The 27,183-nt window shown below is 40.8% G+C and overlaps 1 protein-coding gene across 1 annotated transcript; it reads left to right on the forward strand.

Moving 5' to 3' along the window:
- Positions 1-1,610: 1,610 nt before the first annotated feature.
- Positions 1,611-17,490, forward strand: LOC311057125 (hepatic and glial cell adhesion molecule-like). Its single transcript, XM_084074060.1, has 7 exons — positions 1,611-1,747; positions 9,567-9,914; positions 12,864-13,145; positions 14,149-14,242; positions 14,608-14,666; positions 15,243-15,310; positions 16,941-17,490. Exons 1-7 carry the CDS (start codon positions 1,666-1,668, stop codon positions 17,223-17,225), a joined length of 1,218 nt encoding a protein of 405 aa, XP_083930186.1. The 5' UTR covers positions 1,611-1,665; the 3' UTR covers positions 17,226-17,490.
- Positions 17,491-27,183: the final 9,693 nt, after the last annotated feature.

The following is a 27,183-nucleotide window of genomic DNA, read 5'->3' on the forward strand; positions in this document are numbered from 1 at the left end:
TGCCAGGGACCGGACCACCAACCCCCTTACAAGTGTTCCTTACATTTGTGTTCTGAAAATGTTTCAAACATATTCCAAATTGTATCACATTCTTTCCAATAAATAATTAAAAGCAGATCAAGCTCACTCATTGTGTGTACACAGACACATTCTGTATAGTTTCTAGATCCTTAACGACTTGAACCCATACTTTGTTGACCGTAGCAGTGGTTGAAAAAGTACTCAAATGTTTTACTTAAGTAAAAGTATCAATACTGCAATATAGAAGTAGGCCTACTCTGTTACAAGTAAAAGTCCGGAATTCAACATTTACTTGAGTAAAAGTACAAAAGTATTGGTATCAAAATGTACTTAAAGTACCAAAAGTAAAAGCACTAAAATGTTTGAAAATAGTAGATCTACAAGCTCACAACGTGTCGCATCGCAATGCGTTGTGAGCTTGTAGATCTGCTATTTTCAAATTGCCTATGTATAAAATTGGGCTAAAGTGGTTAATTTATGTTTTATAATAATAATTTATATCTGCAAAGTAACTAGTAACTAAAGTGTTCAAATAATTGTAGTGGAGTAAAAGTACAATATTTGTATCTGAGATGTAGTGGGGTAGAGAAGTAAAAGTATAGACAATTGGAAATACTCCAGTAAAGTAAAAGTACCTCAAAATTATACTTAAGTACAGTACTTCCATTTACCATTTACTTGAGTAAATGTACATAGTTACTTTACACCACTGGCGGTGTGCAATGCAGGGACACGTCACATCATTCATAAGACTGATGTAAAGTATTGTAAATTGTGAGAAAGCCAGCCAGTAAATATGTAACACAACAACATCTGCTATGTAAATTCATCTCACAGGGTAATGGTTTTGGCCTGTGTATAACTTGCATGAGTTTTTATCAAATCCACTCCGTTGATAAGAAATGTCCCATTTCACAGGTTCAAAATGTACAAGCTCACAATGCGCCGCATCGCGACACATTGTGAGCTTGTAGATCTGCTATTTTCAAATGGCCGAAATATATAGGGCTGAAGTGGTTAATGTATATGTTTTGTAAAAATCTACAAAGTAACTAGTAACTAAAGTTTTCAAATAATTGTAGTGGAGTAAAAGTACAACATTTGCCTTTGAGATGTAGTGGAGTAGAAATAAAAGTTGAAGAAATTGGAAATACTCAAATAAAGTAAAAAATACCTCACAATTGTACTCAAGTACAGTACTTGAGTACATGTACTTAGTTACTTCACACCACTGTTCCTAACCCACTAGAAATTACTAGACTCGTCCTTGAATCCAGAAGAAAATGAAAGAGGTTGACTGGATTATAAAACATTTCTTTAGTATTTATTTATTTGACGGATGCTGACGAATTTCTTTCAAGGATATTTTGTGCAGTATTGTCATTTTGTTGGAGTGTTGGAAATATTTATTGATAAGCTGCAGCCAGTGAGACAAAACAGCCTAAGACAAACGGGACATACAAAGCACACATACATACACATTGACTTGTGTGCTGCTGGTACGTTGGCTTTTGTGTACACCATGTACCCAGTCCCAGCCAGCTGAGGCCAGCCTTGAAGGAATGGCTGTGTGCTTTGTAGGGATGTGCCATGGTGGTTAAATCATGCTAATGACCTGGAGACAAACTGAAGTTTAGAACCAAGATGACGGCGGTGAGGGAAGTTTACTCAAAAGCCAATCATCGACTGTTGTTGTTTGTGTGTCTCCTCATTTTGTTCCACTCAGGTATGTTACATTTTTTAATATAATTGAGTATAAAATGACAAAAAATGTTTATGTTTGAAATGATGCTGATGTAAAGGGACACGCCTTTCATGAGGTGAGCATGGAACTAAACTAATGGCGTAGTGCTGGATTGGTTTAGATTTAGACAAAAACATTTGTTTACATATTGATGGTTCCACTGGTTTCTCAAATAGTTGTATTTGTTTCTCAAATAGTTGTGTTCTGCTATTGTATTTGACAAGAGCAGAACTTTAATAGTAACCAAAATCTGATCATGAAATTGAAATATCATTTGATGTAGAATATCTGTGATTGAACATGGCATTACATGACTAAGATGTACACACTGTAGGTGCAATGCCAAATGCACGTGGAAAGTTATGTGCACTGACAATATTTATGGGTATACAGTATATTCGGTAGTGCCCATTCTTCCTAGGTGCCCACCCTTCCTTAATCCATATATTCACATAAACACAATGCAATTGAAATCACTGAAAATGTACACTTATAGAATAGATAGTCCAAAATTATAATCCAGCTACGCATTATGAAATACTTTGTGCTTCAGTCAGAACAGCAGACTCACTCAACATTCTCCACCATAGTCTGGAAACTCACCTCTTCAGACTCTAGCTCAGACCCCAGCACTCTTCATCCCTCTTGCCTATTTTTGTTAGATACTCAGTTATACTATGCAGATGGATGTTGTTTACTTGTTCACATAATGTTGTGTATATTCTTTAGACAGATAGACCTACAGTATACTGTTTGTCCACAAATCCTAAGAATGTTATTTAGTTCTAAAAGGTTAATTCTTTGCACTCTATGTACATGAGCATTTACGCTGTCTGTTTGTTGACTAGGGTTTGTGCCATTTAGTCCGATGTTGCACTCACCAGCATCTGATAAATGCCTGAATTGCAAATTGCTTCTGATGAAATGATAAATATTAATTTGTCCATCGATGTCAAATTACAGCACTATACATCTATATTCTCTATATGGACACTACATGTGCATACTATCCTCTATGTCATAGTATTTCTTTAGTGAAGCATTCTTTACCTGGGGACAGACTGGTCGTGTGTGATGTAAAACATCTGTAATCATTTGGTAAGGCGCCTGACAAGGTTACATACTGTTACTAAACACACATGCACGCTTCCCCCCCCCAGATGTGTCTCAAAGCAGTGGTTTGTATGTTGTTAGGGGGGCCAGTGGTTGTGTTGTGTCATTGTGTCTATCAGCGGAGACACTGGGCCTGCTGTGTTTGTGTCAGCCTATTATGTGGACAGTGTCGCTGTGAGTGCTCTTTTCATTGGGCTGACATACAGAAGGAAACAAGACCAAACAATCCCTGCCTTTGTTTGTTCCCAGCCCCCCTGGTGACAGCGAGTTGTTATAGCCTGGGTTCATACTTCGTCGTGCGGCAGTGTCGACCGGCAGAAAATAGACGATCTACAAGCCCACAAGGCGTCGCGAATGCGACCCCTTGCGGGCTTGTAGGTCGGCTATTTTCGGAAGCACAACACCGCTGTACGACGGGAGCATAAATTAAGCATTACCATGGTGATTGAGGAGCTGCTATGCAAGCTTGCTCCAGCCCAGTCGAGATGGAAGATGCCCACACCCACACACCAGGGCCAGTTCCATAGTTAGATACCGGTGGTGGAACGTAGTATATTTACTTAAGTACTGTACTTACTGTAAGTATTTTTTAGGTACTTTTACTTTTCTTGAGCATTACCATTTTTCAATACTTTATACTTCTGCTCCACTACATCTCAGAGGCAAATGTACTTGTATTAAATTAATTACATTTATTTGAAAACTTATAAAGTTATATTACAAGTTACTCTGTAGATTAAGGTTGTTATTATTACGACACATATTAACCATTTAAGCCCTGTTTTTTTTCACTTTGTCTGTTAAAAAATAGCCATAGCCATTGCACTATGAATTGAGTACAAAAGGACCCCATTTGAAACAAGCCATTAGGCTTTCATGGGCTTTTCTGCTATTTTCAAAAAGATTTTGACAGATTTTAAAAACCTTTGAAAAGAAAACGTGTGAAAAGGGACATTCTGCATAATGAGAACTTCAACTTTAGCTACTTTATGTATATTTTGATACCAATAGCTTTGTACTTCTACTCAAACATTATCTGAATGCAGGACTTGTAACTAAGTATTCCTTCGTTGTGGTATTGCTACTTTTACTTAAAAGTAAAAAGCAAATCTGAGTACTTCTTCGACCACCACCACCACTGCGAGTGCAGATACCAACAGTATAGCCAGAAGAACAGTGTTCTCTCACTCGGCCCACGCCCAGTGCAGGGCCAGGCCCAGAGCTAATGTTCTTACTAACAGTAGCTGTATTAGACGGAGCCAGAACACTGGCATGCACATTCTCCCTGCCCACAGCGGCCAAACCTTTCTCATAGTGAATGTGTCTGCCATGCCACCCACAATTTCTGCAAAGTCACGCAGAATGCAGGAATGTGCATTTCTTGAAGAGCAGGCAGGGTGGTTACTGCTGTTGATGGTTAGCAATTAGCCTACTACAAATCGTTGCTGTCGGCCAGAAACCTCCTATCTCCATATTCTAACTTTTTGTTCCCCGTAAATTAATGCCCTACTTCAGAGGTCTTCAACAGGGGGTCCGGGACCCCTAGGGGGTCCTCAGAGTTACTACAGGGGGTCGGGCCAAATCTTGGTGTCATTTTTACATTAACCACTTCAACCAAGCATCCCTATTCTGAGAACTTTAGCCAAAAATAGCAGATCTACAAGCACACAACGCTTCGCGCCGCGAGGCGTTGTGCGCTTGTAGATCTACTATTTTCGGCAAAGTAGTTTGGTATAGGGGGGAAAAGAGCAGACTAAGTACAGAGTGAAAGGTCAGATTTGCTAAGTGTTGTTTAAGTGCATGGTTAAATGTCTGGAAATACACATTAACAAGAATCCTCTGACACAAGTCTATGAAGCTGCCTATGATTTGCACTTTACTGATACACTTTTAAGGACCTTAAGCCAACATGATACTGACATGCACTTTACTGATTCGCACTTCATGTACTTTAGGCCCTCTCCTGTCACAAGATACTGATTTTAATATGCCAGGCTTTTTATTCTTTATTGCTAATCTGTTTTTATTCTTCTCCTGCTCTGAGCTGCAATTGTGGAAGCCTGCATAAACAAGCGTTTCACCTCACCGTTACCTGTAATTGTGTTGTGACAATAAAGTTGATTGATTGATGAAATCTATGGGGGAAAAAACATAGTTTATACAATATATAATGGGGGTCCCTGCTTTATCTCCCTCTCAGCCAAGGGGTCCTTGGCCTGAAAACGTTGAAGACCCCTGCCCTACTTGATCATACCACAGTGTCACACACAAGTATCAAAAGTAGCAGATCCGCAAGCTTGAAACTTGTTTTGACCTTGTAGATCTGTTACTTTTGATACTATTCTGTTTGAATCCTGAAAAGTAACAGTTTTGGACATAATTATGAGTTTTCCACCCGACAGAGACGAAATGATGGAGCCTGTACAAAAAAAAAACAATATCACCTTCTTCTTTACACCTGTAAACCTGTGATGTGACAATAAAACCGATTCTGATTCTAGCAGTTGCTGCCTGGTTGCATGGTGGTAATTGGTCTGTGTCGATAAAGCACCCTTTGCTAATGCACCCTAATGCTTTACAATGTGTGTGTTACATTCACACATTGTATGGAGTCAACCATACAAGGCACCACCAACCTAGCCTGGTAAACCCTCCCTCCGGAAATCTCATTTCCAAGAATGGAAATGAGATTTCCGGAGGGAGGGTTTACCAGGCTACCACCAACCTGGCGCCTGGCGGGTTCAGTGCCTTGCTTAAGGACTCTTTGACATGGCGCCAAGGAGGCGAGGGGAAGGAACCAGCAACCTTTCGACTCCCAGACGGCTCTACCCCCCTGAGCCATTGCTGTGGTAAAAAGGGTTTTAGTGTTGCTAGGTGTTTGGGAGGGTGTTGCTCAGGCACACAGTATAGTTGCTATGGTGTTACTAAGACTATAAGATTTCTAAGCGGTTCAAGGTTCAAGGGGTTTCAGGTGGTTGCTAGGCTGCCTGTGTGCTGCGAGTCGGTAGCTAGGGTGTACTAAGTGCTAATAATATACTATGTAGATATTGTTAGGTAGTTTCTAGGCAGTTGCTATAGGATTTATCATGTCATGACTGTGGTGTTGCTGGTACACATATTTGCTACGGTGTTAATACGGTGTAACAAGCTGGTTGCTGGGTAATTGTCAGGTGGTTGCTAAGGTCGGTACTTGCGTGGCTGTCGTGAGGTTGTCGCAAAGGTCAACTAGGGGGCTGCTAGGGAATATTTATGTGTTTGCTAGGTTATATACTAACTGTTGTTATTAGAATGTTGCGCAAGGCAGTTGCTTGGTCTTAATGTATGCTAGTAGTGGTGTAAATAGCGTTGTTATAGAAACAGTGCTATGACCTGTTGTTGGCCTCCGAATGGAAGGGAGGAGGATGAGGGACAAACTCAACTCCATCCTGGTTAACCTCTCTCATCCACTCTATGGTGAGCTGCAGAAGAGGGTGAGGACCTTCAGCCAGAGGCTCACTCGCTCTCCCGCAGATGAAAACGGAGCGGTACAGACTTTCTTTTGCCATCAGACTGCATAATGCATAAGAACTCTATCCCTTAATGCAGTGGTTCTCAAACTTTTTCATGTCTAGGACCCCCAAAATTGACACTTATTAGCCCGCGGACTCCCATTTCAAACGATATGCCACGGACCCCCATAAGAGAAGATTTTTTACGGCTCTAGCAGTGATTCTCAACCATTTTAATTTCAAGGACCCCCCAGTTTGACATGCATTAGGCTACAGACCCCATTAAATGGCATTTCTATCACTTGGGCCGCAATTTATATTGTAAAATCTATGTCAATTTAACTCTGAGAGTGTACAAATGGAACCAAATGGACCCGTTAGGGTCCATTTGGTTCCATTTGTACACTCTCAGAGTTACAGACCCATAAGGGTCCATTTGGTGCCTAATCTATCATTTAGCTGGGGACCCCCTGGAACCGCCTCAAGTACCCCTGGGGGTCCCCGGACCCCACTTTGAGAACCACTGTGTCAGAAACTGCAAGGTTCATTTCCCCTCCACTCCACAAGGAGACACCACAATGGGATTCAGACTGGTACCTGTGGTGGTGACCTCACTTCCTCCCACTATAAAAGCAGGACTGGATTCCCATTTCCCCCCTTGTCCTTTGTTCCAAACACATGCAGCCGGCCTGTGTTTGCCATGTGCTGCTGATATACCTCTGATGATTGCCATGCGTATGTTAAACCTGGTATAATGTAAGTTCCAGTGTTTTATTTCTATTGTTTTATTTCTAGTGATGTGGATTATATGATTATATTTAAGAATTGATGAACTTGAGTTATTTGGATATTTAGATGCTTAATATTATGTAAATACTAGTAAATGAAATACTTGGCTTATTATTATTATTATTATTATTATTATTTTGATGATATACCTTAATGTATAATATGAGTTAAAGGCCATATTTATGTTTGACGTTTTATCTGACATGATATTATAATTTGATTCTTTGTGTCTTTGTTTAGAACCATGGCATCATCATGAAACCCAATGTCAACCCTATTCATCATTATCCGGCTAAAAATAAACTGGATATTTGATTGCAACTTTGTTTCCTGGTGGTTTGTGGCTCCAGTATGAACTTTAAATCCTAGCACACTGCCTTAATGCATAATGGTTCTGTGTCGGCCCTGTTCTTGTGGGATAATGTCCATCTGTGTCTGATGTGTTTTTGTTTGTCTTGTCGATACATTATTTTATCACGTCATGCTGCTGTAACGCCTCAATGTCCCTCCGGGGATTAATAAAGTATATCTCATCTCATGCAGTGTTGAGGGTAAAGTAGACCCATTAAACAGTATAAGTCACATTACCATTACTGTTATGAGTAATATAACTTCTTCTTATAAATTGGTTAATAGTTATTAAGTAGTAATGCCAAACCTCGGTCAAACTAGTTAGACTATGAGCTGGGTGTGACTATACACCTGTTGTGCATCACACAGAATAAATCAGACTGGGTGGTGACTGAATTTGACAATGTACGTTATCTGGGCCAAATATGAGAATTCACGAGCCAAATGAGTTTTGTAAATTTCAGTTGAAGGAAAATATTTCATCAGTGCTTATCAAATGTTTTAATTTCAAAGACCCCCAGATCTCTGAGAGTGTACAAATGGAGCCAAAACGACCGGGTTCATTTGGTTCCATTTCTACACTCTCAGACTTACAGACCTGTAAGAGTCCATTTGGAACCACCTCACCTTTGAGAACCACTGTATTTCATTAATAGAATGTATAGATATAGCTAGGGTTTGATTAGTAAGACACACAGAGGGTGGGGCATTTTGTAAACCACTTATGCCCTAGAGAATATACGTCATACAACAAATAACAGAAATAGCTGATCTAAATGGTGCATTTATATAGCGCTTCTATCCGAAGCGCTTTACATTGATTGTGCCATTAACCCATTCACACACATTCATACACCGATGGCGGAGGAAACCATGCAAGGCACCAACCTGCTCATCGGGAGCAATTAGGGGTTCAGCGTCTTGCTCAAGGACACTTCGACACTAACTGTAGGGGAGCGCCCCAGCCCGGGATCGAACTGGGAACCTTGCGGTTTTCCAGTTCACTCTACCCGGCCACTCTACCCCTGAGCCACTGCCGCCCCAGCTGATCTAAGCTTGCAGAACTGCCATACGTATGAAAAGAAAAAGATAGCTGAATGGTTAGTGAGCCCGCCTTGGGAGCCAGAGGCCCTGGTTGCCCCAGGTTCGTTTCCAGGCCAGGTCAGCATATGTGTCGATGAAATGAAATGTGTCCCTGAGCAAGACTCTTAATCCCTAATTGCTCACAGGTTCTCATTGGAAACAAGACCGCAAGGACTTTCATGAGCGACCTGTTAAAAGGAATTATCCTTATCCTTATAAGAAACAATTAAAAATAGATTTTTGTTGCCCAAAATAGAGATGTCATTATTAAATGAATTGTTATGTAATTAAATGGACTCTAATCATGTACTGAATGTGTTTGTAAATAGATGGTTTACTCCTAAAAAAAGAACTGTAAAAAAAATGTAATGGCCCCCGCCCTTCGTTTATCGTAAGACATGGTTGCACAACTTGCGCAAGGAACCATAAGGTAGCCTTTACTTTGTGGCTCTCGTCTTAGCTCATTGCTTTAGCACTTATGACCACAAGCGTTAGCAAAATGTTCATCTTGTACAGTAAGTGGGGAAGAGAGTTTGATAAAGCCAAAACATTTTAATCGTCTCTGTCGGGTGGAAACCTCATATGTCCAAAACTGTTACCTTTCAGGATTCAAATTCAAAAACAGAAAAAGTAGCAGATCAACAAGCTCAAAAGCTCGTTTTGAGCTTGCCGATTTGCGACACTGTAGTATGATCATAAAAAGTTAGAATATGGAGAGAGGGGATTTCTGCCCGACAGCAACGAAATGTAAGCACTACAGGTGTATATTGTGGTCAAATGATGGAGTGACAAGTGAAATAACTGTGTTAAATGACGACGTCACCCATCTTAATAATTTATAATTGGTCCACTCTTCGCTAATGCTCATTATAATATGGTACCATTTTATCATGAACATCAGTGAGGACCAATTATATGAAGATAGGTTGAAAATGGGTGAAGCCATCCTTTAACCTTGGCCTCTCCGTTCTCTATAGGTGGTCAGGTGGGTGCAGTGAACATCACCAGTCCCAGTTCCCTCATCAGGGGCACGATGGGAGGGGAGGCCCTTCTCTCCGTCTCCTACAGCAGCATCAGCCTGGACCCGCCGGTCATCAAGTGGCTGCTGCTGCAGCGGGACAAGCCCGTCACCGTGGTGCAGTCCATCGGCACGGACATCATCGGCACGCTGAGGCCCGAGTACAGGGACCGCATCCTGGTGTTCCCCAACGGAACGCTGCTCCTCCACAACCTCCGGCTCTCGGACGAGGGAACGTACGAGGTGGAGATCTCCATCACGGACGACACCTTCACGGGCGAGGGCAGCATCGACCTCACTGTGGACCGTAGGTGGACATGTTTTTACTGTAAGATTACCTGGCTTTGTGCTCGGTGTGGTCGGTGTGGTAGTCTTTACAGACTATCTAAAGATGAGTTTTTGGGGCTTTTATGCCTTTATTTATAGGACAGTAGGCTGACAGGAAATGGGGAGAGAGAAGGGGAGTGACACACGCAGCAAAGGTCGTCGGTATCGGGACTCGAACCCCCGACATGCTGTCGGGCTGGCGTTGCAGCCTAGGGTGCCTGGACCGCCACGCTGCGACCCGGGCCTATAGAAGACCTCTTTAACCACTTGAACCCTATATACTTTGTTGACCCCCCAGGGTTCTATACGTGGCCCGGTTCTTTTTCCCCTCTATACTTCACCAAATCGGCAAAAATTGGCGACCTGTGTGTGTGTGTGTGTGTGTGTGTGAGAGCTACAGTTCATTCAACTGCCAACGGTCAACTCTTAATGGTTTACGGCCAAAATACATCTCAGACATGCTTTTACTTTATGAGCCCGTGAGAAGTCTCAGGTCGCGTGGGACTGGTCTACTAACGCTTATACTTAGTCATAAGACGCATGCATGCCAAAAATAGCACATCTACAAGCTACGATGATGTGAGCTTTTAGATCAGCTTTTAGATCGACAAAGTAGAAATCGAAGGAAGGACTAGATAAGTCTTTATTAACAGTGGCTGATTGGCTCTCAGATGCCAAACAGTGCGCTCCTCGGAGGCCAGGTCTCCACCAGGCTGGGTTGCCTGCCCAGGGCTGTGTCAGTCGTGGGGTGTGGCCGTAAAGACACAGAGACGTGGCGGAGCGCGGGCAATAGTTTGTACGACAAACTTTTTGTGTTTGTGACAGCCTCTATGGGCAGAAGTGAAAGCGCTTTTGAAGGTGCACTCTATAGAGGCCCCTCAAGATGCAGTTCTCATTTGGGTATATGTCATATGATTGGATGTTGCATTCATGATATATGTGTTCTTTGTTAGAAATAGGTCCCGCCCTCACAAGGCAAGCAGGCAAATGGTATGGAGTGGAAAACCCTGTTTGACAGTCAATAATATGACTCACGAGACTATTCGTGGGTGGGGGGTCACATTTCTGCAACAAACAGTGACATTTGTTGCATGTGTGGTCCCCCATATGAGTGGATGTGAAATGGCTTTTGGCTCTGAGGACCCTCAATGTGTGTTCGCATTTGGGGTACATTGGTCTTCTGGCATGTTTTGTAATATGGGCCCCTCCCACAGAATTTGGAAGACAATCATATCCAATCGGAATGGAATATAAAATACATTTGACACATGTTGATCAAATTACTCCAGAGATAATGTACACCAACACATAATAATGTACGAAAGACAGACAGACAGACCGACAGACAGACAGGGGCAAAAACATAATCGCCCGCCGCCTCCCAGCCTTTCGGCTTGGCATAGATAAATATGATGTCATGTTATCATTACTTGAGGAAAGTGGAAATATTGCACTCAGAGTGCATACCTCCGCCAACACAGTTCATGCACAAACACAAGCTCTATTCAGAGGGGTTGGGAAGACCCTTGTTAGCTGCACAGATGAATGATGTATACTCCAGACAATTACACATTTATTGCTGATTGCTGAGAGTGAGAATAACTACGAGTATATAAGTGTACATTATGTTTTAGTCAGATATGGATGTAATTGGCCAAGCAGCACCTTGTGTCGTATTGACATACAGTTTTAACATTTTATACATTTTTACTTCTAATAGCCCCCCCCCCCCCCCAGAAAATAATAAATAAAAATCCCCCTACTGTACAGTAGATGCAGATTATGATGAGAGTGAGTTCTAAGATGTCTTGTCCATAAAAACATGTGCATTTAATACTGCTATCATTATTAGTTTGCTAATTAACTAACTTAATCCTTAATCCATCATTCTCATTTCATTTGTTGCCTTCCAATTCTCCATTTGTACTGCAGTCGCTGTCGCTGCCAATCACCACCCCCCCTCCCGACACGCCACATGCCTCACCCAACATGGAATTAATTTCTGCTGGGGCTTTTTATGCTTCATTTATTATTTACAGACACCAGTGCCACATATCTGGAACTATTTCCAAGAAAACTGCAGCTCTGCTGCCACTCTTATTTCTGTCAAATCGCAACTAAAGACCTTTCTGTTTTCTGCTGCCTTTGAGTTATTTTTACTTATTTTGTTTTATTGTATCCTAATGTCATTTTATCATTGTGTTTCCTTTGCTTGATGGTCTGTGTAAAGCAAATTGAATTGCCTTGTTGTTGAAATGTCACAAGTATATGCCCATATACAGTATGGGCATATTCTGGTGACATTTCAACAAGGACTCACAGATACAGAGATCTCTATATGGGCATAAAAGAGACACCGATAGTATTTCCTCTCTTCCCCAGAAATTGTCGATCTATAAGCTCACAACGTGGCGTGGTGCGATGCGTTGTGAACTTGTATATTGGCAATTTTTGAGGAACGTTTGCCCCAGAATAGTCACTAGGGTTGATGTGCTTAAAGGGCAAGAACACTTTGGTAGAGGTTTGGTTGTGTAGTTATGAAGTAACTCCAAAAGTGTGCAAGAAATTTAAATATTTCTCCACTGACTAGAAATTGCCAATTCAAAATATGCTCCTCATTGGAGCATATTGATTTTTCTTTAAAAAACAATATTGGGTTTTGTGATACTGTCAGAATCAGCTTTGTTTGCGTTTGTTACGGGCTAAAAGAGTGGCTTTGAGAGCTGTTTCACCTACAATGCAAGTCAATGTGGAGAATATTTTGAATTATCAATATCTAGTCAATGGAGCAATTATTTTAGATTTCTTGCCCACCTTTGGAGTTACATCATGGCAAGGCAACTACACAACCCAAACCTCTACCAAAGTGTTCTTGCCCTTTAAGAAGTCATTGATATGATTATCATGCCTCACCATTATGTCCCCACAGAGCCCATATCCAGGCCTTACGTCAACATGGAGTCCTCGTCAGTGCTGGAGCTCAGCGAGAACTTTGTCCTCAACTGTTCCCACGACAACGGAACCAGGACCACATATAGCTGGGTAAAAGGTGGCAAAGCTCTGGCCAATGAGACACGCCTGTTCCTGTCACCTGACCAGAGGTTCTTGACCATCACGCGAGTGCTGATGGCTGATGACGACATCTACAGCTGCTCAGTGGAGAATCCTCTGGGTGGAATGAAGAGCCTGCCCATAAGACTGTCTGTCTACAGTAGGTGATGTCTGCATTGATATATATGTGCACTCAATGCACTGACGCAAAAATACTCTAGTATTCAGTTATCCGTTTGATTTATTAGCACATAAAGAGTTAAAAACAGGAGGAAAAAAATACATACAACCATATTGTGTAGGAGAAGTTTAGAAGCCTAGAGGCTTATAGAGAACTTCCCCTTTTTGTAGAATCAGACATATAAAAAAAGTATACATAGGCCTATTATAAAAAAATGTTTTACCAGTGAAACATTCAAGAGATTTGCATAAATACAAACACGCACGCACGCACGCACGCACGCACGCACGCACACACACACACACACACACACACACACACACACACACACACACACACACACACACACACACACACACACACACACACACACACACACACACACACACACACACACAGTACATACATGCATATATACTGTATACAGAATAATAAATAGTATTAATAATCTAATATTCTATATTAAAGGTAGGGTAAATAATATATGTTGGTTAACACAAAAACAAAAGAGTGTTTGTTCACTAACAGGGGTCTCCCCATCTCTCCAGCTCTTTAATAAACTGGAGAATATGTGGCCAATTTCAGCCAAACAGAGAGAGCACCCATTTATCAGCTTGAGCTTTTATATTGTTCCAGTTCCAGTTAGGTTTCATCCATAGACAGTGGGAGGTTCCCTGGTTAGACGTAGCGCGTGGAAGGAACACGTTATTCCAACCAGTTCCTTTCCCCTCCATCAGGCGCACCGGCTGACCAAGGGTAGGCAGTATAGAGACCAGGATTACTGCATGTTTTTGTGAGTGTACCTACCCTAGGGGACACGGGGAGAACATGCAAACTCCACACTTACCCTACCTTTAATCAAAAATGATATTGAGCGAGAGAGGGAGAGAGAAAGAGGGGGGGGGGGGGGGGGGGCGTTGAAAAGTTCTGCTTAACTTACCTTTGAATTGATTTGACCTCTAGTGTCTCGTGTTTGTACCAGGGAGAAGTTCTCTGTACATCATCCTCTCCACTGGAGGCATCTTCCTACTCATCACCATGGTAACTGTGTGTGCCTGCTGGAAGCCGTCCAAAAAGTGAGTGCTCACGTTGGCTCATTGCTAAGAGTGAAAATAAGAGTAAAACAAATGCACAAATAAAGAGTACAAGAATGGTATAGCCTGATCAAATATGCAGTCTCCTGTGTCTAATTTGCTAAATCAATTATCAAAAACAAATATCAAATATGCAAGAGTGTGTGTATGTGTACTGTTTGAGCTCTTTTATTGTAGCAAATATTTGTATTACATGATACATGTAGGAATATTGAGTAGCATAACTTGTTAACTCAGTTGTCTCATGGACCTTTTCTGTCTCAATTGAGAAAAAGATCTATGACAATTAGTATGAATACCTGTGATCTATCAATACAGAGGTATCCTTTTTGTTTGTCTTTTTTTAGGAAAAAATATCCTAGTAGAAATCCACTTCTGAAGTCTTACGACCATTGTAAACATACAGGTATGGATCATTCCTCACTTATTACACCACTAATAGTGATGGATTGTTTACCAAAATGTAAACATCATGAGACATTCTTACATATTTATAGTTAAAGGTAGGGTAAGTGATTTATTTTGGTTAAAATAAGTGTTAAATAGCTCTATATTCTGATATTACTACAGTACGACAGTAACAGGAGTCTCACTCTCTCCAGCTCTTTATTAAACAGAAAATGCATTTTCAGGTCAGGATACCAATTTTACCCGATCAGGATAGAGAACTCAGACACAATACAGATTAAAGAAGTGAAACTTGAAGTGATGACACAAAGAAATGAGCAGACACAATTGGAACTGGAACACTGTTGATATATATGGGTACTCTCTCCTGATTGGCTGAAATGTTGTCACGTACCTGAAAATGTATTGTAAGAGCTGGAGAGACAGAGATACTCTTGTTACTGAACAAACACTCTATATCAATGATTACTATCAGAATATAGTAACCTTTTTAACATAAAACATTTTGTTTTAACCCAAAAATATCACTTACCCTACGCTTTAAGGTTTAAATTGACTGTCTGCTTTGCCACAGTTGACGTTCCAATAGTGATCAAGCCCGAAAGAAAGAATCCAGTGTCTCTTTACATCCTCGAGACAAAGGTATGTGTCAGATCCTCTTTCCTTTGACATAATATGGCTGCTTGTTTAACCTCATGGACCCCAGCATCCTTATTCTGGGGGCAAACATTCTGCGAAAATAGCAGATCTACAAGCTCACACCGCAGCGCGTTGCGACATGTTGTGAGCTTGTAGAGCGGCTATTTACATTTTTGGTGAAGAGAGGAAAAAGGAGCAGAGCTAGTAGTATAGAGCCCTGGGGGACCCCGGTCAACTAATTATATAGGGTTAAAGTAGCACTATGTGACTTTTTAACAACTATATATCATATTATGTCCAACAAAATTATAAAGTTACATGTTTAAGCCATAACAATCATCCTTCCATAAATGTACAGACTCAGGGGGGTCCCTGCCAGGGGCTTGACTGTATTACTATGTATACAGTAGGGGAGACAATGAGTTTCATCCTGGCATTTGCCAAGGCGCCAAGGCAGAACTGCCAGTCAAAGCAAAGACATGCTTGCACAGACTCTTGGGTGATGAAGTCAAACTATAGCAGCACAAACTATAGTGCTGCTTTAAGTTGTTAATATTGCTCCCAAATACTTCATGTGAAATGAATCAATATTGAGCGACTGCATGGTCTATTTCTCACCTAAAATGTTATCAGAAATATCATTCAAATATCAAATAATAAATGTTTTGTTGGACTGTGGGAGATGAAATAGCTCGTTTCCAAGTCATCTTCCAAATCACCATTGTTCTTTAGTGGTCTGCTATGCAGTTGGTTGGACATGGTTATAACAACATTGAAGGAGTCTGCAGTGGATCACTCGGTCAGGCATTGGAGACAAATGACTAGAAAATAATTACTTGAGTATCAGGGCCGGATAAGCACTATGTGGTGCCCCAGGGCGACCTCAAGTTGAAGTGCCCCCCCCCCTGCTCCCTGGGGCGGAGATATGGCTTGAGGCTCGTTTTTTGGGCAGATTTGGTTAGTTTCTTTTCGGTTTTTGGTTACTTTATTTCGGTTTTAGGGTCAGGGTTAGGGTTATATTAGGCTAATGTTATTTCATTCTTATACATTTTTTTTTAAATAAATAAAGATAAAACATTTTGGGGCCCAATTGGTTGGTGGGTAATCCGGCCCTGTTGAGTATACATGGATTAAAGTTCTCAGTCGCAACGACTGATTTCAGTCATTTGGATTCCTTAGAAGTCAGTGTGTATTCTATGGAAGCATGTTGCGCAGCGAGAATAGTCTATCTACAAGCTCTCAAAGCATCGCAGGGCGACGCTTTGAGAGCTTGTAGATAGACTATTTTCATTTATATTATTTAAGATTAGAGCAGTGGTGTGTTCTCCGCAGGGGTATGATAATCATTCCCTGCACGACATGCGCGTGGTCGTGGAGATACGCTATCGTGTTTTCAATGGATGAAATGGTTAGTAGAGTCATTTGATGACCAACAGAGACTCAAAGAGTCTCCTACTGAATCTTCTATTGGCCGACGACCTGCTCATCAAATTATTGGCTTAGGGATGTGTCAAAAACAAAATAAATCTCCATGAATTCAAGGCTTCATGGGGTGTGTAATTGATAGAAAATAAGTCATTTTTGGGGTGAACTACTCCTTTAATCCATGACGTATATTATGCTATCCTTACAGGGTTCCTTGAAGGGCGAGCACAACTCGTCCTGCAATGGCTCCCCGTCTGAGTCCAACGGCACCCCCAGCGACACGAGCTCCCTCACGCCCTCTCTCTCCTCCCAATCCGCCGACCCCCCGGGCAAGAGGTACCCTCCCACCCCGGCAAGCTCGCCCCCTTCAGGTCGTCACAAGGACCGGTGCCCGCCCCGATCCCCATATGACTCTGGCAACAATGGCTTCCAGGCCCCGCTGGGCGTTCGTTGCGGACGCCAGTCGGAGGAGCACCACCTCGGTCCGGAGTGAAGTGATTATATGGCCAAAGCCCTGAGTGTCAAAACGTGTGACAACAAAAAGGTGAAAAGTGTGGAATATTGTAGGGCTCGAGTCGAGTGCATGGCTGGCTGCCAAGCTTCCCCCCTACCGATATTTCCAACCTTTTTGAATTCCCATTATCATTTCATGTAAAGCACTGGTTCTCAATGTAGTGTCCGGTGACCCTCAGGGGGGTCCTTGAGGAGTTACGGGTCTGTAACCCGAGACACAGAATGGACCCTGATGGGTCCATTTGGTTCCATTTGTACAGCCGAGGAGTTAAAATAACATTAAGGATTTTCGAGCATATAGATTGGGAGATTGGCAGAGATTTAAAAAAAAAAAGGGGTCTGTGGCCTAATGCATATAAAACTGGGGGTCCTTGAAATTAAAAGGGTTTGCAAATACTGATGTAAAGTCCATTATACACGCCCTCTATTGCCTACGACCCTCATGTTTTCTGAAGACTACAGTGTGTACAGCGTTTGACGGAGTATTTCTAAACATTGGCTGTTTGTAATGTAGGCGGTTCTGTTGTGTTTGGGTGTAGGTGATGTATGCACTTATGTAATCTTCCTTAAGGAAAAGGTCAATTCTGTGAACATGCACAACCAGCACTATCTAGAGCAGCAGTGAATCACCAGGGGCCAGTTGCGCCACCTCACACTAAGTTCAAACTTAAGCCTAGTTATAGCTTAAATGGCTTTTAAAAAGCCATACAACCCATTTAGCCGGGAAAGTATCTCTGTCATTTTTAGATTTCTTTGGCTATTCAAAAATAGCAGATATACAAGCTCATAGCGCTTGTAGATCTGCTTTTTTTTTATGTGAAAATTTGTGCAAATCTTTAAATATATATATATATACTTTTTAAATATATATATTTAAAGATTTTCACACATTTTCACGATTTTTCAAAAAATAGCAGATCTACAAGCTCATAGGGCGGCACTCGGTGCCGCGCTATGAGCTTGTACATCTGCTATTTTTGAATAGCCAAAGAAATCTAAAATTACAGAGATGCGTCCCCAGATTGGATTGGATTAAGCTATAACTATAGGCTAAGTTTGAATTTAGTGTGAGGTGGTGCAACTGGCTCCTGTACTGCATTGTGACATTCCATTTGTATTTGTGTGACCATATCGAACATATTCTGTGAAGGAGTGATTTCCCCATAATTTCCTTTTTTAACATCACGTATCGTTTCCCCATTCAGATAGTGGGTTTGTCATGACTTTTATGGATTTATGTATGTAAATGTCATCATAATGATGAAACATTTTGAGGACAATAACAGCAAAGCACTTTGGACTTGCTGGTGAAATAGACACGAATTAAAGGGATAGTTCACGATTAGTAACCCCACGGAGACTTGAATTCATAGATATTATTTTGTTTTCGTCGCATTCCTAAGCCAATAATTTGATGACCAGCAGACCGGTGGGCAGCGGTTCCGGTAGGAGACACAAAGGAGACTCTTTGTGTCTCCTACCGGAACCGATGCCGGTCATCAAATGATTGGCTTAAGGATGAATTCAAGTCTCCATGAATAAAACTAAAGAAAGTCATTTTGGGGGTGAACTATCCCTTTAAGGCAAACAACCCAATGTAATTGATGTCACCTTTGAGTTTAATTTAGCAGCTAAGTCAGCTATATTGCTGTGGCTTAGAAACAGAATGAAGGCCATTAACACATTATTAATAAGTTGTTTTTGTACATATGCATTTTGTGAATTATTTAATGAACTAAAACAATTATACATTGTTTGTTACATGTCTGTCTAGATTTGCAGAATTCTGTAATACGTTGGATGAAGAATAAAAAACATATCCAGGCAGGTTGTGGTTCATTTTGTTCGAGAGAGAGACAGACACGTCAACAAAGTGATTGGTCAAGCTTCACGTGACACGTGGCTATAAACACATTATAAACACTTATTGATGACAAAATGTATCAAAGGCGCCGCTACCTTCACACAGGTGTGATTTTTTACTTTAGTGGAGTATTTCCAATTTTCAATAGTTTTAATTCCGCTCCACTACATCTCTGAGGAAAATATGATACTTTTACTCCACTACAATCTTTTTTTAAATATTTGGTTGCTAGTTACTTTTCAGATTTAGATTTGTATTACTAAATAGGCCTACATTAACCACTTAAGCTCTATATATATTTCGTCTATTTTCAAAACTTGAAATAGGACATTCTGCATAATGAGTAGGCCTACTTTTATATTTTGGTACTTTAAGTATATTTTGATGATAATACTTTTGTACATTTACGACAAAGTTTGATTACCGAACTTTTACTTGTAACACAGAGTGTTTCTACATTGCAGTATTGATACTTTTACTTAAGTAAAGAAATGTAGTACTTTTTCCACCACTGCACACCACATAGTACAGTCCTGATTGTTTATTTACCTCTAAGAATACGCAAATGGACCCAAAAGTGTCAGTTTGTCCACTCTCAGACAGAGATCCCAAGAACATATCTCAAAACTACTGGCTGGATTGCCATTGTATTTGCTTTGCTCTTTAATGCAGGGTTTTGGTGACCCCGTAACTTTTTCTCAAGTGCCACCATTAGGCCAAAAATGCACACAATTTACTCCCAAACAAGATACAGTACAAGATCATCTCATGATCTACAGTAGTAGGCAGATTGCAGCATGAACACTAATGCTTATTGTGACCACATGGCCTTTCTTCAAGCCCTAAAGCAAACATCTCCAATTGGGTGTAAAAAGCAGCAAACAGATTTCTTTAACCTGCAAATACCTGACCAGAGTGTGAAAACAATGTCAGCTATTTGGCTTAAATTGCAGATTATGGTAAATTGGTGCATTGCAAGGTATCTTTGAGGTTAGCACTAGAGGTTTGTTCAAATGTAAAGTGCAATACAAATACAATGTATTATTATTATCTGTGACATCAACCAATTATTGTGCAATCTGGGAACCCATCGTCAAATAAAAAGGAAAAACAGCTGTGTAACTAACACATGGAGAATAATGTAATGGAAATGGATGTTTACAGTTTACAGCTGTATGAACCTCCTTCTCAAGCAACATTGTTCACCAGCAGCCCAGTGGTAATGTCAAAAGACCACCATCTGCCTAGACTTCTGCAGATAAGCCTTAGATTATACAGTATGATAGGACATGTATTTCCAGATGGATGAATGGAATCCTTATAGTCTAACGTCTTGAAACATGAAAATGTAAGATGAATACGTTTAAATAGATACCAATTTTCTATAACATTTTTTAACTTTATTAAAAGTTATTTCTGTGTCTAGATAGTTACGTTTAAATAAAAGCTTTGGATTCCTTGACATTTTCATGCCAAGATTCTGAGACAAGCAGATCTGAGACAGAGAGAAGGGTAGATTATTGAGATCATTTGAATTGAGGTAATTGGCCATGGTTGGTTGATGGAATAATCTGACAACACAGCAAAATGTTTTATCATTCATAAGAGAGGAGCTAGAGAGTTGTGGACCTCACGCCCACATCGTGGGCTTTCTGTGGTTCCTTATTCTCAGCTCTCCTAGCTGAGAGAGAGATGAAGCAGGGACCCCCTCTATATCGTATTAAATTGTGTTTCAGATTTAACTTTTTTTGTTTACTTGGTCTGCTCTTTTTTCCCCTCTACACCAAACACCTCTTTGAATAGCCGATCTACAAGCTCACAACGCCTCGCGCTGCGAGGCGTTGAGAGCTTGTAGATCTGCTATTTTTGGCTAATGTTCCCCTCAGAAAAGGAATTCTAGGGTTCAAGTGGTTAATGTAAAAAAAACTAAATCATATCACACAAAGATTTGGTGGACCCCCTCCTATAGTAACTCTGAGTACCCCCTAGGGGTCCCGGACCCCCTGTTGAAGACCCCTGGATTATCTTATGGAGTATCTCGAAAAACTAAAGCCTTTTTAAGGACTTGCTCTGCTAGTCTGAGAGTCTGCCGGTGCCATCTGGTGGCCCCTTCACCTCAATACAATGCCTTGTCCTATTTACCCATAGATCTATACCACACTCCTTCCTGCCTTCTATTAATAGCCCCCTGGATTCTAGTGGCATGGTTTTTGTCTGTATGACTGTAATCAATAACTGACCTATCGCTGAACTCTGTAGAAACCTAAAGGCGTGTGTGTTTCTACTGAAAAAGCTAAAAATATTTTCAGCGAAAGCTTTCCACCCAATAACAGAAAACAGAAAAGACACTAGTATTGTCTTTGAGTGGTTACATTTGCTTTCTGTTGGACATGGTTGTTGAGACAACCTAGCAACCAATTAGATTAGACACATCTCTCATATCTTATCATAATTATACAGCTATAGAGTTCACAGTGGGCTATTATTAGTCCCATGGGAAGCTTTATGCTTCAGTAAATGTTACATGTTGTTGACTAATATACTGGAGACACGCAATAGGAAGTACTGTATATTATGAGCCACTATGATGATGAGCCATATCTATACTGTTCTGCCCCCTCATTACATTACAATCTCTCTCTCTCTCTCTCTCTCTCTCTCTCTCTCTCTCTCTCTCTCTCTCTCTCTCTCTCTCTCTCTCTCCCCCCTCCCTCCCCCACACCCACACACACACACACACACACACACACACACACACACACACACACACACACACACACACACACACACACACACACACACACACACACACACACACACACAATATATATATATATATACCCCCTCCCTCTCTCCCTCTCCCCCACTCTCTCCCCCTTTCTCTCTATCCATCTCTCCCCGTCTCTCTCTCTCCCTCCCTCTCTCTCTCTCTCTCCCTCTCTCTCTCCCCCCTCTCTCTCTCTCTCTCTCTCCCCCCCCCCTCTCTCTCTCTCTCTCTCTCCCCCCTCTCTCTCTCTCTCTCTCTCTCTCTCTCTCTCTCTCTCTCTCCCCCCCTCTCTCTCTCTCTCTCTCTCTCTCTCTCTCTCTCTCTCTCTCTCTCTCTCTCTCTCTCTCTCTCTCTCTCTCTCTCTCTCCTTCCCTGTCTCCATTCTCTCCCTGACATTCTGTGGAGGAAGACGGGGGTGTATCTATTCTTATGTATATCCTGGAGGAGAGATGTATGTAGGTTTATTCACTGTCATCATGATGGGGGAAATGCTGGATTAATTAGCCTGCCCTTCGCTTCGCTGTTCAGACACCTGACCGAGTCAAGTCGACTGCATCCACAGGCTGAAGCTACAGGAGGAGAAACCAAGGATGGGAGCGTTAATGAACAAGGTATGAAATACATGTCTTTTCCCCTTGATCGACGTTTTACAAGCACCCAGCTCCGCTTTAGTGCAACTGTAATGATGTAATGTAGGCCTATGTAAAAAACATTTTTTTTTAATTGTCTTGCAGAGATTTATTTTATTTTATTTTTTATTCGATATTTGTGTATCTCTGTCAGTCTTGGTCGATCCCCCGCAAATATCCACTAAACGTCCGTATCTAATATCCGTACAACGCCAAACGTGTGTAAATTCTAAATATAAAGTACTCACCCTAGAGCCACGGATGTTACCAGTCGCGGCGGACTGCTTGTGTTCCGTTTTTATTCCGTATTGTTCCATAAAGAAGTGTTTTAATCCCGTCTGGGACTGAATGGCACTGTATTTCCTCGTTTCCGTTGAGTGTTATACCGGCGTTCACCTGCTGCAACAGCGCCACTACACTCATTGGGGGAATACAGTGAAATCCAGGCACAGGCGGGATTTAAACATTTTATATTGAACAAACACGGAATATCACTAACCACAAGTGGCCCGACTCGACGGTTGACAGCTTTGAATTTAGGTCAAGCACTTTATATTTTTTTATTTGCATATGTACGTTGTAGTACGGGTATTAATCATGGACCTCCAGTGGATATGTGGGGGTGTCGATCAAGACTGACAGAGGTACACAACATGTCATGATCGATTATAAAAAGAATCTCTGTCCTTCTTGGTCCAACAATGCTATAAATGTATCCTGGTTCCTGATACGTTGACTGCGCGAAATGAAGAAGAACTGAAGACATGACTGGGAGTGGAGTGTTACATAACATTGACAGTAGGCCTAATATAGTATGTGGAAGAAATGGCACCTGAATACAATTCAATTCAATTTAGTCAAATCAATAAATTATTGATTTGACTGACTTGTGGAGAAAAGAAGAATTACGTAACGTCTCCCCTTTGAGGTAACGTTGATCATTAGCCGAATACACCTTCGTTTCGTTTTTAAGTTAAAATGGGAATGAAAATAAAACGCTATTACCTGGAATTTATCGTCACCCGTTTTTACAACTCAATCTGGGGTTTGTGCGTAGCTTGTGGTCTGTCTGTCTGTCTGTCTGTGTCTGTGAGTGTGTGTTTCACATGATGATTGTTGCACGACACACTGTAGCCATGATATATTTAGTCCACCACCAAGACATAATAAACTGGATGGGTTCTCATCACCATGGTGACGGGAAAACGTTCCATTATGGTGGGCTGTGCTGTGCTGCGTGCGCGCAGCGTTTGGTTTCTCGCTGCTGTGGGGGGACAGGACAGGTGACACTGTGACAGTTCCACTGGAAACACTTGCATAATAACGATGATAACAATGCAGGAGAACAACACAAATTGGTCTCAGACTGTTTCGTGGATGTGGACCTATTAGACCAGTGGTGCTCAACCTGTGGGACCTTTAAGACAGGGGTCTTCAACGTTTTCAGGCCAAGGACCCCCTAGCTGAGAGACAGATGAAGCAGGGACCCCCTACTCTATATTGTATAAAATTGTGTTTCAGATTAAACCTTTTTTGTTTACTTGGTCTGCTCTTTTTTCCCTCTACACCTATATCTCTTTGCCAAAAAAATAGCCGATCTACAAGCTCACAACGCCTCTTGTAGATCGGCTATTTTTGGCTAAAGTTCTCCTCAGAAAAGGGATGTTAGGGTTCAAGTGGTTAAGGTAAAAAAAGATTTGGCGGACCCCCTGTAGTAACTCTGAGGACTCCCTAGGGGTCCCGGACCCCCTGTTGAAGACCCCTGCTTTAAGACCTTTGTAATAGGCCTACCTAATATTTTTTTTTAAATGAAATGAAAAAAGACCATTACTGCATCAAAAGTAATCAGTTCAAATATGATTCTTTTGGGAGGTCCACAGTTCAAATATGATTCTTTTGGGAGGTCCCCAGTTCAAATATGATTCTTTTGGGGGGTCTCCAGTTCAAACATGATTCTTTTGGGGGGTCTCCAGTTCAAATATGATTCTTTTGGGGGGTCTCCAGTTCAAATATGATTATTTTGGGGGGTCGCGGCCTGAGACGGTCAACTTTATGCAGACCGCAGCAGTAGTCACGTAATACCTGTGATTATTGCATCACGCTTAGCCCATTGATATGATGACAGTGTCAGTGGTACATTTTTATTTTTTTTAAATCCCCAATGACCCCCATAACTCTGAAAGTGTACAAATAGGCTCTATGCACAGCAGCCATATTATCACTTCCTTCACAGGTGTTACTGTTAGAGTTTTTATTTTTCCTTATCAACCATTTATATAGATACTTTTGCATGGCAGAACATCACATCAGTATGTATATAAGTACCGGTAACTTTCAAAGGCGACAAAGAAAAACCAGACTCAGGACACAGGCAGCCATTGGATGTAGTGAAATATCTTGTATTCAGACAGAGAGAGAATGGAAGGTTACAGTATCAGCAGGTTCACGCATCATCGGTCGTCGCCTCTCTCCGCCGTTAAACAGAGAAAGCACTGGACTTTAACAGCGTCCAGTAACATAAACATATGACATCATTGAAGATACATCGAGCGTCCAACCGTCAGAGGGGTTATCCTGCTATTGGTGGATAGTGATGATTACGTCGTCGTCAGATGAGGATGATGATGGTAGATGATGAAGATGATGAAGATGATGATGATGGTGTGACCGTTTATCTTTGGAAAAACAGCGTCCACATGTCTCGAACAACACATTGGCCTCGGCACTGACCTGGTCACTGGTCAGTGGTGACTTCAGTGGCGCTAAAGGAATTGTTAGCAGAGAAGAACATCGAGATACAGTGTTCTCAAAACAAAGATAACCACAGAAAGGCCTGTAACTATTTGACCTTGCATAGACAGAGAAATAGCAGAATAGTACATGACCGAGTTTAAGCCAATATGAGCAGCTATTATATTAATTTGACATTTAAAGCAGGTTAAGGGCACTAGACAAATTATGATCAATCAAAATAACTCCATCAAGCCTACATCTTATCATGATTTGGATAGGGTCAAAGGGCAAGTTGATCAGGTCTTGTACCTTGTGACATTATTCAAACCAAATCAGACACAGACAAACCTTACAGTGACTAGGTAAGGACACAGAGATTTCAAATGACTTAGGGGCAAAAATAAATGGTTAGTTATTCAGATAACATACACATTTGTACTTCTTCAAAAGGACTGTATAATTTATTCAGATATTAATTCAAAATTGTACTTCAAAAGGACTGTATATAATGGTTATTTATTCAATTAGGAAGCAAAACATGGTTATATTTCATGACATTTTAAGACACCACACAACAAAGTTTTCCCCTTGCAATTTGCAAATAACTTTATTATAATTCAAAAATCTCAGCTAATGTACTGTCCCAAACAAACCTTTTCAAAACATGTTTAGATTAATCAATTTTCAGCACCGTTAATGACATTGGCAGCTTAGAGATAGAGTGAGAGACAACTGGCCAGTCTGACAATTTCAAATTGAAATCTGACAAGACACCTACGTGTCCGATCCGATTCTGTGCATGTCCAGGAATAGAAAAGTTACCCTCCTCGTTTTGAAGCTGCGGTCCAGTGCTTTATTTAACAAGTTGACCTGTAGGTCCAAGTATTTGAAACATGGAACGGTACACTCCTGATACCTGTATTTATTACATCACTTTACACTTTATTTAGGGAAAAACTCACGTGGAATGGTCTTAAAACTCAAGAAATACCTCCCGATTGCATCATGTAGGCATGGGGGCATCAAACATCTATCCAAGACATTGGTTGAAATCTGTAAGATAGATGGAAATCAAATTTACTGTTTGGCATGAGACCTACAGTTGACTATAGTATGAAACAGAGTTTAAAACAGTTTGGAATAAAATTAAAGTTTTAGCCCTGTATGTCACAATTAGCAGGTATTGTGACATTATTGTTGTCCAGGAATTGGATTAATGGAGTGGCTTACATTCTCGTTCTAAAATTAAACAAAGACAAACAAAGCATTAAACATTTAAATCGAATCATTCATCAAACTCCCCTCTATCTGACACCCATATATCTGTAATATAGTGTGTGTCAGAGGATGAATTTGTTGATGAGAAAGAAAAAATCAAACTGAAAATCAAAAGAAAAAAAATGAAAAAAATTCAATTTTTTTTTTTTTTTTTTTTAAATTATAATTAAAATATTTAAAATTAAAATATAACAATGAAAAATAAGGAATAAACATCTTTGTTCTGAAGAGTATATTAGAGTTAGGTAAAGTACACCAAAATAAATGGAAATTAAAACTTTCAAAAAGAGCAGATCTACCAGCTCAAAAAATCTTAAGTTAAAATGATAAAATATTTTCAAAACTTTTAAAATAATTCAAAATGACTTTATAATAAACTTAATATTATAGTTAATTTTTTCCAATATTGATATTAGAACATATTGAATCTTATTAGGGTTAATTTAACTGATATGGGTTGAATGAAGTTGAACAATGGAGGCCAGGTCGTTGCCAAGCAACGTGGCAGTTACTAACACTTCCTGCTGAAGGAATTATGGGTAATGTAGTTTTAGAGACCAGAGTGGTAAACTAATTTTAACTGACCGGAAAATGACTGAAATTTGGACTAAGATTGTTAGAGAACGAGCAAGATAGACAAACGCATTCAAACATTCACGCATGCCTG

This window comes from Gymnoscopelus microlampas (assembly GCF_963454915.1).
Source record: "Gymnoscopelus microlampas genome assembly, chromosome: 12".
NCBI classification, from domain to species: domain Eukaryota; kingdom Metazoa; phylum Chordata; class Actinopteri; order Myctophiformes; family Myctophidae; genus Gymnoscopelus; species Gymnoscopelus microlampas.

Coding starts and splice junctions, on each gene's coding strand:
- LOC311057125 (XM_084074060.1), top strand. CDS start 1,666: ATGACGGCGGTGAGGGAAGTTTACTCAAAAGCCAATCATCGACTGTTG. Junction 1,748..9,566: donor CCTCATTTTGTTCCACTCAG/GTATGTTACATT, acceptor CGTTCTCTATAG/GTGGTCAGGTGGGTGCAGTG. Junction 13,146..14,148: donor CATAAGACTGTCTGTCTACA/GTAGGTGATGTC, acceptor TGTTTGTACCAG/GGAGAAGTTCTCTGTACATC.